At 36.2% G+C, this 19,057-nt stretch overlaps 1 protein-coding gene across 1 annotated transcript; it reads left to right on the plus strand.

The window, feature by feature from the left end:
- Window positions 1-284: 284 nt before the first annotated feature.
- Window positions 285-17,370, plus strand: LOC131162379 (uncharacterized). Its single transcript, XM_058118798.1, has 3 exons — window positions 285-457; window positions 5,111-5,181; window positions 16,566-17,370. Exons 2-3 carry the CDS (start codon window positions 5,113-5,115, stop codon window positions 17,145-17,147), a joined length of 651 nt encoding a protein of 216 aa, XP_057974781.1. The 5' UTR covers window positions 285-457; window positions 5,111-5,112; the 3' UTR covers window positions 17,148-17,370.
- Window positions 17,371-19,057: the final 1,687 nt, after the last annotated feature.

A 19,057-nucleotide genomic window follows, 5' to 3' on the forward strand; every position in this document is an offset into this window, starting at 1 on the left:
CATGTCATTAAGGCTAGATATATAAATAGAGTGTGAGCTCGACTTACTTTATTCATCGAACCTAAAAAATTATTTGATAAGACAACTAATTATGTTATATTCTATACGAACAATCAAATTCTTGAGTTTCAAATGATTTTAATTAAAATTTGTTGCTTTAATTTAAACTTTTTTTTTAAAAAAATTATTCAAAATCGTTTAAATTTTTATGATGTAATTAATTGTCAAAAAATATGACTCAGATTAAATTGTAATACTTAATTATTTTTTCATCAAACCTTATCAAGTGGGTTCGTTATATTTGGCATCGGCAATCAACTTGCGGAGCAGGATCCATTTCCAGATATCCTTATTCGCAAGGCGACGGAATCGACGACGCAATAACCCGAAGGGCTTGCGCAGGCAGCCATAGCTCCCTCTCCCCTGCTCGTCATTGCCACCAAACACTATTTCTAAGGTATCGCTTCCCGTTTAAACACCTAATTCCCCTTCTTCTGTTTTGGCTGGGTACTCGCGCTCTGATTTTTGTTTTTCTAATCTTAGCATTAGTTTTTATTGGCATGCTGAAGCTCCGTTTGGTTGCTGCGAAAATGTGGGAATATGAGATAGGAAATATTTTAGTTTTCGGCTGTCAGATTGTTTGTTATTTCTGACCCATAAGATAACCTCCAGTCTACTGTTTTCCCAACGAAAAAAAATGGGGTAAATTCGGAGCACATGCAAGAAATAAGTAGGACCATTTCCTGTTACAGTTGAAATTTGAAGGCCGCGCTATGTTATACTTCATTCCGTTGTTCTTCCATCGTTTTGTTGTGCCCTTAGTTCGACTCCTTCAATAATTATCTGAAATGGTATAAGGTTTTAAGAGAAGTGGAAAGGAGACAAGAAACTAGTTTCTCTTTCATTTGGTTAAGTTGAAAGAAAGAAACTAGTTTCTCTTTCATTTTGTTCTATTGAAAGTGGAGAAAAACAAGGGAAAAGAATAGTGCTAGCTTTGAAAATTTTGTGGAAGTGTTCTAATATTTTTGGAAAATTTCTCTTCATCGCTCTTCATTTTCTTTTGGAAGAAAGAAATGATTTCTGAATCTTTTTTTCTTTCTTCATTTGTTCACCCCTTTTCTCTTTTTTCATTTTACGGGAAACAAATAAGAGAAACCATTTCTTTTCTCTTCGTTATGAGACGGTCGCAAGACCCACGGGCTTGATGCCCAACTTGATCCAAAAGCTTAAACTATTAAATAGTAGGTCCATCTATGCATATAAGTCATCCATCTTCCATTTAATTTTTTGATGTGGGACAATTCTCACAAATGAATTTTCAACAAAGTATACTTTTTTACCCAATTTCCTCGTCTACGCTTAGAAGTTTGGGCTTACTTCTGTTAGAGAACTTATCCTCAAAACCTAGGTGTTAAGGAGAGACAGTTAAGAGGATCTTATATTGGTTTTGGAACTGCTCAGTGCTCACAGAGACGATTTAAGATTAGACGGACATTAATATTCCCCCTCGAGCCCATGGGGGAAATGAGGCGACGAGAGCCCATGGGGGGAAATGAGCCGAGGAGAAGTCCAGCCCATGGAGGAGTTAAGCAGCCCAAGGCCTATCTATGATACCATGTTAGAGAACTTATCCTCAAAACCTAGGTGTTAAGGAGAGAGAGTTAAGAGGATCTTATACTGGTTTTGGAACTGCTCACAGAGACGATGTAGGACTGGACGGACATTAATAACTTCCTTTTTCCCCTTGACTCTAGTTCTACAAAAGTGACTAAAGTTGTTTTTCTCTATATTGTTAGGTTTGATCCCGTGTGACCTCACTCTTGCTTTTCTCCTTCACCTTATATATATATATATATATATATGTATATTTTCTTTGTGAATTTTAGTTTCTCTTGCTTCTTAACCTGTGTGATGGAAATTTGAAATCTCTAATTCGATGCATGAAGTAATTTTTTTTAATTCAATCTAATTATTTCTTTCATATATCATTCCCTAGATCCCCGTATGTGGGATTTGTTGGGTTTGGGTCTCCCTCCTATGTGGAGAAACCCATTAAACCCTTTAGCTCATTTTCTTTGGGCATTTTTAAAGGCCTTTTTACACCTCATTTAAGTAAAGGAAATTAGGGTTGGCAGTGTAGAATTCCATCATAAAAACGAGAGAGAGTGTGCGGCAAAAGGAGGGAGAATCAAGTTGAGAAAATCTAGATTTTTGCAATAGTGTGCAGTTTTGATCAACTGATGATTGGAGCGTCACCGTGGTCCGATCGAGCTGATTTTTTGTTAGTAGATAGATGAGTCATAGATGCTAATTTTGAATGGTCGGATTGGTCATCCAAACATTGTAGCATCATATATCGGCTTTTGAACAATAACTACATTGAGAAAATCTGGGTTTTTGTAATAGTGTGCAATTTTGATCAACTGACGATTGGAGAGACATCTGTGGTCTGATTGAGATGATTTTTTGTTAGTTGATCAAGGACTCATAGACACTGATTTTGAACAGTTGGATTGGTCGTCCAAGCACTGTAGCGTCGGATGTCAGGTTTGAAAAGTAACCACGTTTTTTGTGAAATTATCAACTTTCCCTCTTTGATTTTTAAGATTTCTTGTTATTAGCTTAAAATAGAGTTATGTATTCGTTGTGATAGATGAAAATTGAGATCTTGTACCCACACTTTTATCACAGTGTTGTTTTTGAGTGGACTCTTAGCTCCCGTGGTTTTTACCCTTTGATTTGAAGGAGTTTTGCACGTAAAATTGTGCCTCATGTGTGATTATTTTTGGATTGATTTTGTGCTGTTGAAAAAAATATATTTTTGTGCTATTGTCATATCATAAGAACTGATTTTGTTAATTGGGAGAGAGAACTTTTGGTTGTGCTTCTGCGATTTTTCAGTAAGTCTTGTTTCTTCCCAATAGGACCTTCGTGCACCATGTTGCCTTTTTTTTTTTTTTCTAATATATTGTTTAAACTTTCATGAATACAAAAGTATGTTTGATTAGAAAGTCAATAGAAACTTCACTTACATGGAGTTGGATCTGGAAGTTTATTCCTCAATATATTGTCATGTTAATATTGAGAATTTGAAGGGGATGGAAGCATCATTCATTGTGTGAAATATTCTTAAATCAGTTTGATTTAATGATTTATTTTTGCTTAAATTTTCTTTTAGAGTGAGAGAATATATAAATAAAACGGAAAGAAACATGGAGGATTGTTTCTCTCTGATTGCTTGCTTGCCTATATTAAAAGAAAGATGGTGGCCCCCCTTTGTTTCTATTTTACCTTTGATGTGTATTATGAAATGAACCAAGCCTTTTGAGACTTTATATTTAACTTTCTTATTGTATGTTTTTGGTCCCTCCTAAGATGAAATCTTGGTCTCATCCCTTCCTTAACTTCTCTCCAAGAAAATGAAAAGGTTCTTGTGGTTTTTATTGGGCTTCTTGGTAGTATAATTGTGGTATTTGGTTCCTAAATGTATTGTGAGTCAAGGTGAACTAAAACCAGAGAACCCAATTTAAATTTCTTAATGCATTTGCTATTGAAAACAAATTTTAGATTTAATCCTCAACTAAAACTATTAGGTGTTAGTCTGAGCCTGGTTTTGAGCAGCATGAATTGGTTAATTCATTTGTCAACTATGAGTCGTTTCTGACATTGGCTGTATTGTTTGATGATGATTGTTTGCTAGTCATTTACTGCTTCTGTAATAAGATTACTTAAGTGTAGGATTTATCCCCCAATGCAATAAAAATGAGGGGAGATTGTCTTCACATTTAGAATTTGGGGAGGACTGAGAATTTCCATTAGAAAGAACTAGGCAAACTTTGTTGTGTTCTCTCTTTTATACATAACTAGATTGTTTATTGTTGTTTTTCTTTGGTCCTTATTTGGTCTATTTATTAAATTAATTTTTCAAAAATAAGTGTTTATAACCCCAGTCATTGATAGAGTGGGATGACAAATATATATTTGTATTGCTAGCCGTAGCCCATTCTTATATGAACTTGGAATTGAGTTTTAAACTCTTTTTTTGGTCCCTGTTCACTCTGATGTATTAAAATTCTTGTTCTTCTTCCTTGCCCTCCCACTTCATCTCATTGACCATTTCAGCACATGGAATTGAATCCTTGCTAGTTGGACTGTACTTTATTTTTCCATTTCATCTTTTTAATATTTGTCTACTGCTCTTTCACTTTTGATTTTCCATTGTCTTGTTCCTTTTGATTCATATCCACAAAGATTGTCCTCTTGTGCTTCTGTGAAGTTTGTCCTATGAAATCGTAAAAATTCTCAAAAACTGTATCTGAAAAGAATGTAATTTGATAAATTTGAGAATTGAGTATTCTCAGAGGGATGGTGGTTTGCTGATTTCTCTCTTATTGGTCCTTTATTTATTGTGATACTAATACTATCACACGGAGTCCAGAATTTACAAGGGTCACGTCCGACTCAACAGATTTAACTTGTCCAAGCTGTAGATGCATGCAATTGATGTGCTGCATCCTTCGCCTTCTTGTGTGGGGATGGGTGTTGGTTACATGGGCAGGGGATCTGCTCATTTTTCTTGGACAATTTTACTTCTGTGGTCTAAGTAGTTTACAGTTCGGTTTTTTGTGTTTGACTGCTTTAACTTCAAGTAGATTAAAGGTAACATTATTTTTATTAAATTTAATACAGAATCACTCTTGAAATAGGGAAAATCTAGTTAAACCTGAAAGTGTTGTATATTCATTTCTGGATAACCACATTGTTGAAGTCAAAATGTCTAACCACATGGTGAAAGAGCTTTCATGGAACACAGGGAAATATTATCTCCAAAGATATTTTAGCTGCTTCCTGGATATTGATTTTGAAAAACATTTTGAATGAGCCGCATAAAATGGTCCTGCAGATGGCCAAAATAGTTTTACAAAAGTCCTTTCCTATGTGGATATACAAATAAGCGATGCTAAGTACTCTTTTTGGTGTTAATGTTTTTTTTTTTTTTGTCAAATCCTTCTTATACCATTCACTCTTAAAACTCCCAGGTTCTCCCAATGCTCTTTTATTTTTTTTCCTCTTTTTTACCATTTATTCTGCTTTGTGTTTGACATTGCAGGGATGCAGGGAAAATCTTTGGCTTCTCCTTTGTTGACTTTTGATTCGGCAACACGCTACTGCTTGTGTTCAGTGAGTATCAATTCTTTGCACTGGAAAGAGACATTTGGATGCTGACTGCGAATAAAATGATTTGGTTAAGACTTCATACGTCTGCATACACTAGAGATGATAAAAAAATATCTGAGTTTAAATTTTCATTTTTTCATGAAGTCTGGTTAATGGCTGTGATGGAAGGGACTTTTTTCAGAATGCTGTGAATGAGATGTAAAGTTTCCTCTAATGTAATGATAAAGCAAAATGAAAATTGATATAATTGAGGCTGCATTTTTTTACCCTTCTAACAAATTTCACTATTTCGTCAAATGTCTTGTCTGGTGGCAGGCAGTTTTACTTCTTTACATATGCCTATTACTGATTACGGAGTGTGTTATTATCAAGGATATTAATTGGTGTCAGTTTTTGGTTGTGTGAGACAATGAGGGTATAATGATCATTGTGATGTGCATGAGATATATTATAGATAGAGAAGGATACCTATTGCTAAGTCAGGTTCTCACATTATAACAAATTCTTTTGTTCTCATTTTTCTTAACATGTATCAGGTGATGATCCTAAAAACCCTAAAGCCCTAAACCCGTCATTATAAGCATGTATGGTATTGTGAATGCCCAAACCCTAAACAGCATCGCAGTCCATCAGAGTCTTCGTCTGAGTCGTCACTGGAAATCTATTCAGACACTGCATCTCACTTCAGCAACCACTCCATGCTAACCTCACAGTCACATTCAGAGGGTGCCAGTTGGGCGACCCCTGAAATTTCATCTTCATTTGCCATGTGCCGGCACATTCCAGCAGGCCAACGCCATGTGCTAGTTAGTGGCTTGGGTGGTCTTGGTTCTTTGGGTCTGCAGAACATGTTTTTGAAGTCAAAAGGCTTGTGGATGTCCTCATTTTTGCCCATAGGTTTATCTTGGATGATTGTGCTCATCCATAATGGTTTTCTATGGACACCCTCGCATCTCTGCCAGGGTGGTGTGATTGTTCGTAGTCTTAAGCACATGTGTTTCTATCCATTATATCTTGGTGATGGAATTGATGGACCTCAAGATTTGTTTCCTCTATGTTGCCACAAATTACAACCAAAAGGCTACTGGGAACAGCTACTTGCAGTGCTCTAAGGCAGTCAAGATATGTTTCATAAGCATATGCAAGCTTGGATACCTAGTGAAATCCCCATGATAAGGAGGTTTTTTTCAGGAATATGCGTTGATTGTTTGCTTGTTCTGGAACTCAATCATGCTTAGATTGCTAGAATGTATATGCACCTTGATACTGCTGTAGGGGTACAATATTATGCTGAACTGTTTGTATTCTAGTAGCCTAACTCATATGTACTATATTGGAGTATTATAAACTGCAAGGAAACCTAAGTGTCAGTGAGTACTTTGAAACGATGAACTGATGAAGTGCTTCAATGATGAACTCAGCAATGTGCAACTCATAATGCCTGATGTCCATGAGATTCAAAAGTTGAGGGAGCTGAATTGACTTTGAAGCCTTATTTTGAACCGGTCCAATCTCAGATTCTTTGCAATGCAGAGTTGCCTTCTTACTCTCAAAGTACTTTGTGCCTGCTCCAGAACCTAGTTTGTGAAGTCTGCGTTTGCTACACAGTAGTTGCAGCAACCAGCTGGATAGTAATAAAGGTTCTTGGGACGGTTTGAGTGATCGTGGGAAGGAATGGATGCAATAAGGTTACCCTGCACAAGTGTACTGATTTCAAATTGGGGTGGGGATGGCGATGGAGTGTCATTCGATTGAACAACATTGGGATCTTTGCAGTAGGCCCCCATGAGTTGGCAAGCAGCCGCCATAGATTCCATCTTTACTAGTTCAGCCACTCGAGGTAGCATACTGTATCTGTCATACAGGAAGCACATCCAAAGTTTCTACAGTATCAAGCATCGTAGCAAGCATCTCATCCGATTCCATCCCTTGGATAGGTAACCCTATTACTTATTTGTGGTCTAATATCTCTTGGGCTAGTCCTTGCATCATAGATTCCACTACCATTGCAAGTACAGTCAATATATTTTTCACCGTCCCATATTTTAATGACTTACCTCATGTTACTCTTGTCAATGGTCCACCGCTATAGATAAGGGGATAGGGATAGTCAACCCAATATTCTCTCTCTCTCTCTCTCTCTCTCTCTCTCTCTCTCTCGTGTTTTGTAATTCCGAAAATTTCTTTTAATTTCATGTATGATAGCAAGATGACACAAAATCAATGAATTATTCTATAAAATGCTTCCTCATTATGTTGTCATTTAGGATTTAAAACGAGGAAGATGATTTGCGGGGACTTTGAGTTGTGTCACCTTCTATCTATTATAATTGGGTTGCACCACACTTCAAAACCATTGTCGTCTTAGTCATCTTCAGACAAGTTAAAAAGAGCTAGTTTCTAAGTTGATTCATGTGCCTAGTTTGGAGTGTTGAGTCTTGTTAGTTGGAAAGCACCGTCATGTCCCATTTGCATCCCAATTCAATAAATGGGTTGTTAGACCTTTTATGTTAGTTTATTTTTGTTAGATTACCATTTTACCTAAAAGCTAAGCTGTTAGGTCGTGGGCCAACACGCATGTGCAGCTCGATTGCTCATGGAGAGATAACAAACAATGAATAATACCCATATTGGGAACAAAATAATTTGTTAACGAACTTACATTAAATGTGGGCAACATGACTAGAACCCAGGACCTCATGGTAACTTGCTTTGATACCATGTTAGATCTATGTTTTAAAAGGCTTAATTGAGGCTCGCCTCAATGCACGACATGCCAAAAACGCCTTGAGGCTCAATCTAAAATACCAAATTCCAAAAAGGCTAACGCATTTCATGTTGAGGCTTATGCATTTTTACAGAAGATACGCCTCTTACGCCTTTTTAGTTGAGGCTTACGCATTTTGAGTGTGTGATTCTCAAGTAAGAATTGATTAAATAATTTTAACAATATGTTTGCATAAAAGGAATGTCATAATATGAGTTGATTTTTAGAACTCTTGAACCTCAGTCTTTCCAAAATAATTGAGAGTTGTATCTTAAATCATGAAAATAGTTTGAACTTTGTAATAGTATAGCTATCTCTTGTCATGTTTTATGTCATGTATTCAAGTTAGCAATTTTTGGATGGCCAACAAATAGTTTGCAAAGTATATATAACCTTGTTTTCCTTACATTATATTTGTGATTTTTTTTTTAATTTTTCCTTATATATAAAATATATAAAATTTATTTACATATTTTTATCTTAAAAACGAATTCTTAAAAAGTTTACGCCCAACGCCATAAGGCTTAAGCCTCGCCTTTTAAGGGTTAAAACGCCTTGCCTTACACCTTCGTCTTTTAAAACATTGTGTTAGATTATCACTTTACCTAAAAGATTAACCTGTTAGGTTTTGGGCCAACAATGTATATCAAGCCTTAATGATTTTGATGTTTGTGGTTGTAGTTTTGTCATGTCAAAGTTGGGTTTTAGATATTTTGTTACTAAACAATTGTTTATGAGCATACATATGGAGAAAGTGCCTTCAAAGTGATGTGGGACAGCATCTAGGATTTTCAGCCATGAGAGATCAAGGGAGGAAAGGGGAAGAAGGGAGAGAAGGAGATACCTAGGGCCGGGGGGATCAAAAGTTAACTTCTCATTTTCAAATTCATCAACAAATTTATTCCTACATGCCCTTCACACACTATTTTTTAGAAAGCCACTAACACATGGAGTTACACATATACCCCCAAAACTACATGAAATTACAAACATTCCCTTGTAGTTAAATATTACAAGCAAGCCCCTAAATACTAATTACACTATACACATAATAAACTATCAACTAAACCCAACAATCCTTGTCCCAATTCTTTTGAACTATTCTCCAACAAGGATGTTCTTGCTTCTTGTCCTACATCAATCTCTCCCAGTTAGAAATAATGCAGCCTTGACTTTTGAAATGTTGGAGGATAAGAAGTAAAAAAGAAAACTTGGACTCTTTGAAATCTGGTGCTTGAGTGATGCAAGAAACCATGCTCCATTGGCAGCACCAGTGTCTTAAAAGGTGTTCTTGAGGTGTGCCTCTCAATGCATTTTCAGCATAAAACGCCCTAAGGCATAACAAGAAAGGCATAAAGCCTAAAATTCGTTCGCATCAGGGGAAAGGCGTACGCCTCAAGAAGAAAAACACGCATTTCCCGCCTCAGTTGGGAAGGCGTACGCATTTTTGGAGCGTCAAAACCCCTCGACAAAGCTTCTTTCCTCCCTCTCTCGACGAAACTTCTGTACCTCTCCCACGATTCCTCCAACTCTTTCTCCCTCTCTGATGAGTCGACGAGGCTTCCGTAGCTTTCCTCCAGCTCCTCTCTCTTTGACGAGTCGACGAAGCGTCCGTTGCTTTCCTCCAACTCTTCCCTGATGGGGATCAGCATGCCCTACCTATGTCATTTTCAGATGTTGTGACGCATGGACGGTCTCTCAATGTCCACATTTCCTTTGCCAACATGATGACACATGGACGACCTCCTGATGTCCACATCGGTTTATAATTGTTTGTAAATTTTGAATGAATTATTTGAAGACTTGTTTTGAAGACTTTTTAGTGTGAGAAAGATTCGAGTACAGATGCCAAAGTAAGTCTGAGTTCAAAACCCATGTGGGCCCCACACGGCTCCATTGGGCCCACACGAATTGGGCTTCCCTTTGACTTTTGTTTGTATTTAATTTGTAAACATGCAAGACAACTTGCTTGCATGTGTATGTTAGGAAATTGTGTGAGTATGTCTAGTGAGTTGGAGTGTCAGTGAGTTGTGTTAGTATTTATTATGTCTAGAAAGTTGGAGCATTTATTTTGTTGTAACTTGTAAGAGTAATTAATGTGTCTAGTAAGTTGGTGTCTTTATTATTTGTGTCTCCCATGCTTGTGTGGGTATTGTTAGTTGTTTAATGTCTTTGTCCCCCCATGCTAGCTAAGCTTATTAGTGTTTTGTCCCCCCATGCTAGCTATATATATACCCCTTCATTGTAAGAACTATGTAGAGAGAAAAGTATTGATATTGAAAGGAAATTCCTTGTTGAAGCTTGTTAAGCTTTGTCCAATCCCTGTGATTGTGTAGTGAGAGGTTACGTCGTTATCCTCGGAGATCAGGTGGCGAGAGACCACTATTCTATCCAGCGACTCCATCACTATCCCACCTTCACGACTTCCCTCCATCACCCACACGGCCATCACCAAGTTACACCCCAAGGCCACCAATCCATCATTTCATTTGCAGCATACATATTACATTTCAAAATTTGCATGAAGGACTTCAGGAGAGTTCTATCTTGTGTAGAATATTGTCAAGTCAACCATCATTTTGATTGGTAAATTCAGCATTCATTTGGATCATTACATACTTAAAGCAGTTCCATTTCCCCTCCATTACATTGCTGCGTTTGTCTCGGTGTTTTAAAGCTTGTTCTAAGAAATTTTCTGGCATGGTCTAAGACTTGTGTTGAACAACGTCAAGTCATCCAAACAATTCTCTTGGTAATTTTAGTACTTGTGCTTGAATCCTTGCTATATATTGTAAACCCTTGCTTATATTGAAGCCTTTGCTTGAAAGCCTGAAATTCCATACTTGAATACCACATTTGAATCCATTGACTTCAATATTGATACTTGCTAGCTTTAAATCAATTGTGGAATATTGCTGTGCTAAACTTAGAATTTTATTCTTGAAATATTGAAATAACATCCTTGCTGCATCTAATTTAATACCTTTGTGAAAGAACCAATTGGGACTAAATTTTGGACAACATCAAACACCCTTTTAAAATTTCCCAACATGTGAAATATCCTCTGATTTATTGTGTTTATGTTTGTTAATCTAATTATTAATTTAAAATGTTTTGAATGTATGTGCTTGTGAGGGTTGAACCGTAGAACATAGGCCACCCTTTCCCGTCCTACATCACTCCCACTCCGACGACTCGACAAAGCTTCTATAGCTTTCCTCCAGCTCCTTCTCCCTCTCCGACGACTCAACAAAGCTTCCTAGCTTTCCTCCAACTCCTTCTCCCTCCCTAACGATTCCTCCAAGATTCTTGTCTCTCTTTGACAGTCGTGGATCCCTACCAATTTGATCTGCCTCTGAACTTTGGTCATTTAGTTTTATATTCTTAGAAATTAGTGGTGGATGCTTTAATTTGGTTTTTCTCTTCTTTTAGTAATGTGGCTCATGCTTATTTTTTAACATGTATTATTTGTGTTTATTATGTAAAATTGGCTTATATGATATTTAAAAATTGTATTTTATTTTTTTCTCCATTATTCTAAAATTTTTCTCTTTTTTTTTTACTATATATAAATTGATTTTATTTATTAATTATTTTAAAAAATACAATCCCAAAATGCTTACGCCTCAACACGTTGAGGCTTACACCTCGCTTCAAGGAGGGTAAAATGCCTCGCCTTATGCTTTCGCCTTTTAAAACACTGGGCAGAACCATAGACTTGAATTGAGAATTAGCATCAATGAGCATATCGGGGATGACAAACTCAACGATAGGAATGTTTGAGAAACTTCAGATGTTATCAAACACATGCATTTCCTTGTATTGCTGTCAAGTTAAGTAACTCCAGTAGATTGTTTGTCTTGGTTGATTGGTCAAGGGGGCGTCAAGATGATCTTCTTACCACCATAGTGGATGATGTGTTCTCATATCCTCGAGTCACACCTAAATCATCTAACCAAGGAGAACCAAGGAGTACTTGGCCAATATTCATGGGAAAGATATCACACCAAACATTAGTAAAAAATTCACCCATTTGGATAGGAACCAATCGTCTTTCACAAACATATAGAGTTATCAGCACAAGACTTTGGGTGAGGTTCTGGATGAAGTTGCATATGAGTGACCACATTTATAGAAACCACATTCGTAGGACATCTTCCATTAATGATGATTTTTGGAAACATTTCCTACACACTTGGGAAAGGTTTGAAAAAGCTTGAGATTGTGCGGAAGGTATGATAATTGGCATTCCTTTTTCCAATCATTTGTCACCATATTGTTGGATTTACACATATCAACTGTTGAAGGTATGATAAATGGCATTTCTTTTTCTAATCGTTTGTCACCATATTGCTGGATTTATACATATATCCACTGCAACCATATATCATCAAAAGTCCTTTACACAATTTGACAATTCTTAATCTATTCATGTAAAACTGCTACTTTGATTCTGAATTTTCAAGAACTATCATAAAGTCACCTTTAATCTTGAGTATCACATAGAAATGAAAAAAATTCACTTAGAAAACTCACAAATTGCAGCAACAAAACCTTTTTTTTGATGCTAGCAGTGACAACCTCTACCATTTCTTATCAAATTATCTTGCTTGCTTGGAATATATCATGTTTGCAATCAAAATATCACCCTACAGATCGAAATATCATGGCTGGAGCAATTCCTTGCAAGTCTAGCAGTTGCAGGGTATTCTGACAACTTTTTCATGCACGCCCAAGTGATGAGATTTGTGGCAAAGGGAGATCAGGGAATGGGGATTGCAATGGTGGTGGTGGTGGTGGTGTGATGAGAGAAGCACAGGAAGTTCAGGATTTCGAGGGGCTGTCTGCTGAGAGATGTTTGGCTGGCGAGTGAGGCTTAACCGGTGGTCAGACAGCAATGAAACTTCAGAGGAGGGTGTTTCTGTTGGGGTGGGGGGGGGGGGGGGGGTGTGTTCTGTCTTCAATGGTGTGGGAGGTGTCACAAAAATCATCCACGAAAGGGATGTTAAAAAATTGGGGACTCAACTGGAATTTTTGAAAAAGTTCAGAACTGCTTTTGTTTTGTTTTGTAATTTATTTTTTATGGAATCTAGGATGGTAATTGATGTAGAGCAGGAGAAGATAGGAAAGTGGAAGAAGGAAGAGAAGGAGATACCTTCCCCCGGGGGGGGGGGGGGGGTGGATCACATGTTAACTTCCTAGTTCAAATTCATCAACAGAACTAGTCCTACATGGCTTTCACACACTATTTATAAGAATACCATGTACCCATGAATTTATACTTATACCTCTATAATAAATGAAATTATAGATATATTCCTAAAATGCACAAACATTACAAACAAGCCTCTAAATACACATAATACCATATTAATTAAACTAAACACATAATAAATTATTAACTAAACCTAACAATATTTGTTCCAATTATTTTGAATTATTATCCATCAAGGATCTACCAGTGGTCTTGCATCTTGTTCTACATCATGAAAGCCTCCTACTTTGCAACAGATTGTTGGTGTTTACTTTATTAATAACCAACAAATAAAAGCCTTAATTTTGGCCTTTTGAATTATTTTATGGAGCAAAAAAAGAGAAATTAGCACTAGTCAAAAGATCAAAGAAAGATTTCCGAGAATAAACTCCTGAAGAATTAAAGGAACAAGAATGATTATTGCCTCCAAGGGAAGGACAACGATATTCCAACATCATCAACAAAGAAGATAACTTCTTCCTTTCTATCATTTAGAGATGTATGAAAGGGGAAGTCCAAAGAAGGAGATGACCATTAGAAACCAAAAAAGAAGAAATAAGTAAAAAACAGCATTATGCCCCTGTGTCTGGTGGTAAAGAGGAGGAAAAGAGGGGATAAATTTGAGAGATAGACCTCCATGGCCTTTCCAAAGAACATATAGAACCCAACTTAGCATCCCATCCATTCACATGCAATCCAAACCTTATGGGGGTGCCTAGGAATATTCATGTATAACAAGCTAAGGACATATGATATCTATGCTCTAGGATGAATGTTACTTGTTATTTACTGTATTATTACGATATGTTAGTGAGTGTGAATCAGTGGTCATTATGATGTACATTAGTACATAAGATATATTATAAATAAAAAGGGAGGGCTATCATTAAGCGAGGTTCTCACATTAAAATAAGTTATTTTGTTTTCTTTCTTCTTAACAATACCTAAGGTGGTGAAAATTGTTACCTTGTTTTAATTTTTCTCTCTTGCCCCACTTTCTCCTCATTCTCCCCCTTGGAGTAGGGGTCAAGTTATGGATGTAAGTCAGATCCTCTTCCACCATTTTCATATTTGTATCATACTGAGCTATACCATGAGCTTATGTTGAGAGAGAGTGTCTCTGTGTGTGCATGCAGGTTTTTTTTTTTTTCCCTCTCTCTCTCTCTCTCCAATGGGGTGGAAACCCAAAAAACCAAACTGCAACATCAAAAGGGAGGTTCCAAAGCAAACACCTGAAGCCTATTTAAAAGTCGACAATCCTTTATACTTTCTAACTTATTGCCGTACATTTTATGATTACAGATAGGCTACAAGTGGGTTTGAGAACCTTGATTCTTATATAGCACAGAAAATTATATTCTTGATGGCCTGACAAGATAAAAGAAGTAAATGTGGACAGAAGAAGAATTCCAACTAGTAATTTATATAACTGAGAGTTCATTTGTTAGACATGCTAGACAAAAAACACAGTACTTATTGTTGAATAATTCAAACCATAAAAGGAGATAGGTTTATTCTATTAATTTGTTTAATCAAGTCAAGCCTATTCTTTCAAAAGGTTTACATCCCCCCCCCCCCCTTTTCTCTTTTGAATGTTATAAAATAATTTAGACAAAAGACACTGGGTTCTTTGAGGTTTGGTAAAAATACATCGACATTTAGTGGAGTTTTAAAAATTCCACAAACACCTCCCTTGAGGTTTGGTAAAATGAAGCGGACCTCCCTTGAGGTTTCAAAAATTCCAAGGACTTTCCGTAAGGTTTGGCAAAAAGATGTAGACCTTCCTTGATATTTGGCAAAATGATGAGTTTGGGAGGGGGGCTATGATTGTCAAAAGTCGAATGTCAAGGGAGGTACTTGGGATACTTAATACCTCAGCAAAGGTTCATGTCTTTTTGCCAGATCTCATGAGATATGTCCATTTGATGTTTGAGCCCTCATTGGAAATCTTTGTCTTTTGTCAAACGTAAGCGGAGGTTAGCTTCTTTTGCCCTAGTATTATTTAGTTTTCAAGGAAATAGTGAACTTCACCTTTGACTACTGCATTTTATAATTTACTTTCCCCATGAATACTAGTTGTAATGTTTGCTTTCAAAATTTTGAAAACCGGACACATTTTGGATCAGAATCTAAGTCAAGTTTTTATTTAGTTTATGCCTTGGTGAAGCATTAATATATAAGCTGTATTCGTCTGTTGTCACTTGGATGCTCTGTGGGGAAATTTAATGAGATATTCAGTTTTACTTGAATTGTAGTTTGATTTCAGCATTTCAGCAGAACATTGAAATAAAATATGCTTTATATGTGAAGACTTACTAATTATTTGAACTCATCTCGTCATGTGAAAAACTATAGCAAGAGCTCAAAAGTAATTTGGAAATTTAATGAGGAAGCATATAACAGAACATATCCATGTGTTTTGGAAAATTCAGAGGTAGTAGAATGTGGATGATGTTTTTGGAGGCATAGTGATTACTGACAGTTTTGAAGCTGAGAATGAAACTTGTGAGTTTGGCATTTAAGCATGAAAGAAAGGGTTCTCTGTTCATTATTCTCCTAATAAATCTGGAAAATATGTGCATTTCTTCTTGCATACTTAGTTTTGAACGGATAATGTTGTCTGCCAGTTTCTCCACCTAACATTTGGAAACTGCTCTCTACTGAGGAGGCTTGACCTTCCGTTTTGTTCCCAGTGGAGAAAAATTAATGAAGTTGAGTTGATATTCTTGGAAAATTGGAAATATACATAACTGCGCTCGATTTTCTATTGTAGTTGAAGAAGTGATTCTGTTTGTAGTTGGAAATATTAGTGTTGAATGCAGTAAATTTAGTACAATGGAAAATATTTGTTCTGGATATTATTTGTCAAAAATACTTGTTTTGCCTGTAAATCACTTTTTTAATGTATAACTAACTTCTGGATATATTTATATCTAGGAAATACTAGCCTGGGAAAGTAAGTTCAGGATTCTCGTATTAGTTTTCATGGGATCTACATTTAACCCTAAGAAGGGAGCTCCATCAATTGGACATTTAATATATTCTACTGTCTGATTGAATTTGGAACCCATTTAATAACAGGTGGGACTGAACAAGGTTGTCAAAGTTGAAGACTGCTTTTAGAAGTGACCTAAGTTTTCAAGGGAAAAAAAGACACTATTAACTGTTCTGAATGAGCTCCACTGTGATTGAAGGGGTTCAAATTTGATAAGTAGGATATGAGTTGAGCTTCCAATGCAATGATGGAATTTTTTTCAATTGGCCTCTCATTGACCCAATGAATATTGCTCATAGAGTGGGTTTAGCTCACTTAATCATAATAGCAGTATTATTATATAGTATCATTTATGCCAAGTTTTGCTGCAGCATGATCATGCAACAGCTGTGAAAAATACTGCGACTCTGAATGTGAACTCTTTTGGTCGTGCTCTACCGATTGTGATTAGGGGAACCTGGACTTCAACCTGTCCATCCAAGAAATGGCAGCTGCATTCAACTGCACAAACGGAAGGCATAACTTTGAGTAATGAAAATAGGAAAACATGGGATGAATGCAGACAAGCTCTCTCAGCATTTAAATTTGGTTTTGAGGAAGAAGATAAAATTCTAGGGAAAGCATTTGGCCAGATCCATTCACCTTACTGGGGTGAAGAACGAAGAAAAGAAATCCCAGAATTTGAAACTGTTGATGTGATCTTGGATTATCTTAGGAGTTTAGGCCTTTCAGATGATGATCTCTGCAAGCTTCTCAAAAAGTTCCCAGAAGTTCTTGGATGCAGTCTAGAAGATGAGTTAAGGAACAATGTGTTCGTCCTGGAAAAGGAATGGGGGATAAAAGGCAAGTCTCTTCGAAACTTACTTCTCCGCAATCCAAAAGTGTTGGGTTATAATTTTGATTGTAAGGGCGATTGTATGGCGAAATGCACTCGCTGTTGGGTTCGATTCTAGTTGTCCAGTATGCAGCATATGTTTCTGTTTGTGTGCATAGATTTTTCCCTTTTCCCTTTCACTAGGGGAGCAGTGTAGCATTCTGTTTGCGTTATAAAGCTCTTATACAATGTAAAGGGTCCCAAATTAGTTTTAGAGAAAGCTCTTCTATAATGTATGGTGTAAATTATTTGAAGAGTGTATACTTGTACCAATTTATTGTGATATGGTTTTCTTATGTTAATTTGTTGAGTATGGTTGTTTTGATTTTAGAAAAATTATTGGCTTAAAATGGAAAATTGGCTGTTTTAAGATAAAATGTGTCAATAATAGTCTATTTGGGAGCTCACCTTTGCATGGAATGTCTTTACAATATGGAGAGATCAAAACTTGAAACTTAATTGAAGTTCATGATGGGTTGGAATCTATGTGGGTTATGGCTTTAATTCTATAAATGGTTAGGTCTCACAATCTCATATCATATCTGAACTATGAAAATATTGGACTATGTAAAATGAAAATGTTGCAAGTAATATAATACACGAAGAATCACATATTTAAGAGTTTGAACTAAGAGTCAAGCAAGTAATAATACAGTCATATATTTAAGAGTTTGAATTATAATGTAAATCCACGAAGAATCCCATATTCTAATCTTATCACCTTTATGGTTGATGTTACTACTTACTGTATTGTCTCTAACATTGTCACCCTATCATGCGATTCTATGATTGGTTAAGATAAAAAAAATGGTTGTGTTCATAACATTGTATTTTCTACACCTTGAACTTACGGACATAGCAATGTGTAGACCATTTGGATTCCATAAGGTGTAGACACGGGCACACACGACTTGCAACTAAAGTGAAGCGGTCACACATTGTGTTAATTTAGATGAGCACTTATCTTTGCATGTTATCACTTGTTTGTGCTCTAACTAGTCTATTTTTTTTTAGCCACAATTCTATTACTTTTTTTTAAAGGGTGCGGGGGACTTTATTCATATTACTAGTCATCAAAATTTTGATTATAAGATAATTACCCAAAAAAAAATAATTTTTGATTATAATAATTATGACTTATAAGGAGGAAATGCTACACCCTTTTAAGTACTACTTTTTTATTCACTTACTGCTTTGTGAATATTGCACCATATGTATGATATAATTATATAAAACATTAATGGATGAGTAAAAGTGTAATGTTTGGTGGATAATCATAATATTTTTCATATTTATATTATAATGATTGTTAAATAAAACGGATAACTATTCACAAAAATATGTCACACTTTACATAAACAATTAGAAGCAATTCAAAAAACTTGTCTTAGTTTTTCTTCATTCTTTACACAATTTCTAAAATTCTCTTTGAAAATCTGTCTTTTGCAGACAATAATTACATTTATTTCCTTTGCATTGAAAGGCTTATCAAAGTCAAATATTTGAATTGCTTTCTGAAGAACAATTTGCAAGCAATCTACATCATCCGACTCCACTTATCCTAAAAAAGATTTTATATACAAAACTATTTTGCGAATGCCTTTGAGCCTTAGACATTTATTACTATTTTGAGATGTGTCCTGAGAGTCGGGTTGACCGAACGTCCAACTGATGCACAGAAGCCGTGTTCGCATCCGGACTTTACCCTAATTAGCGAGACCTGAGGGCGGAGGACGTTGATCCATAGGTTTGGTGTTGTACCAGGGGGTCCAAAGGACTCCTTGGTGGCTGATGTTCCTATGTAAATCAAAAAAATATCATAAAAAATCCCAATTTTGTGTCAACATCTTCTTTCATGTGAGAAACAAGTTGTCACTTAATTTCATATCAGCCCCCTTACCAAGCTAGTTCCATTTCGCCCGCAGGCCATTCATTGACTATATATATATATATATATATACGCATGCAAAACTTCTCCCATTTTGCACG

Source organism: Malania oleifera, chromosome 8 (genome assembly GCF_029873635.1).
Source record: "Malania oleifera isolate guangnan ecotype guangnan chromosome 8, ASM2987363v1, whole genome shotgun sequence".
In the NCBI taxonomy this organism is placed as follows: Eukaryota; Viridiplantae; Streptophyta; class Magnoliopsida; order Santalales; family Ximeniaceae; genus Malania; species Malania oleifera.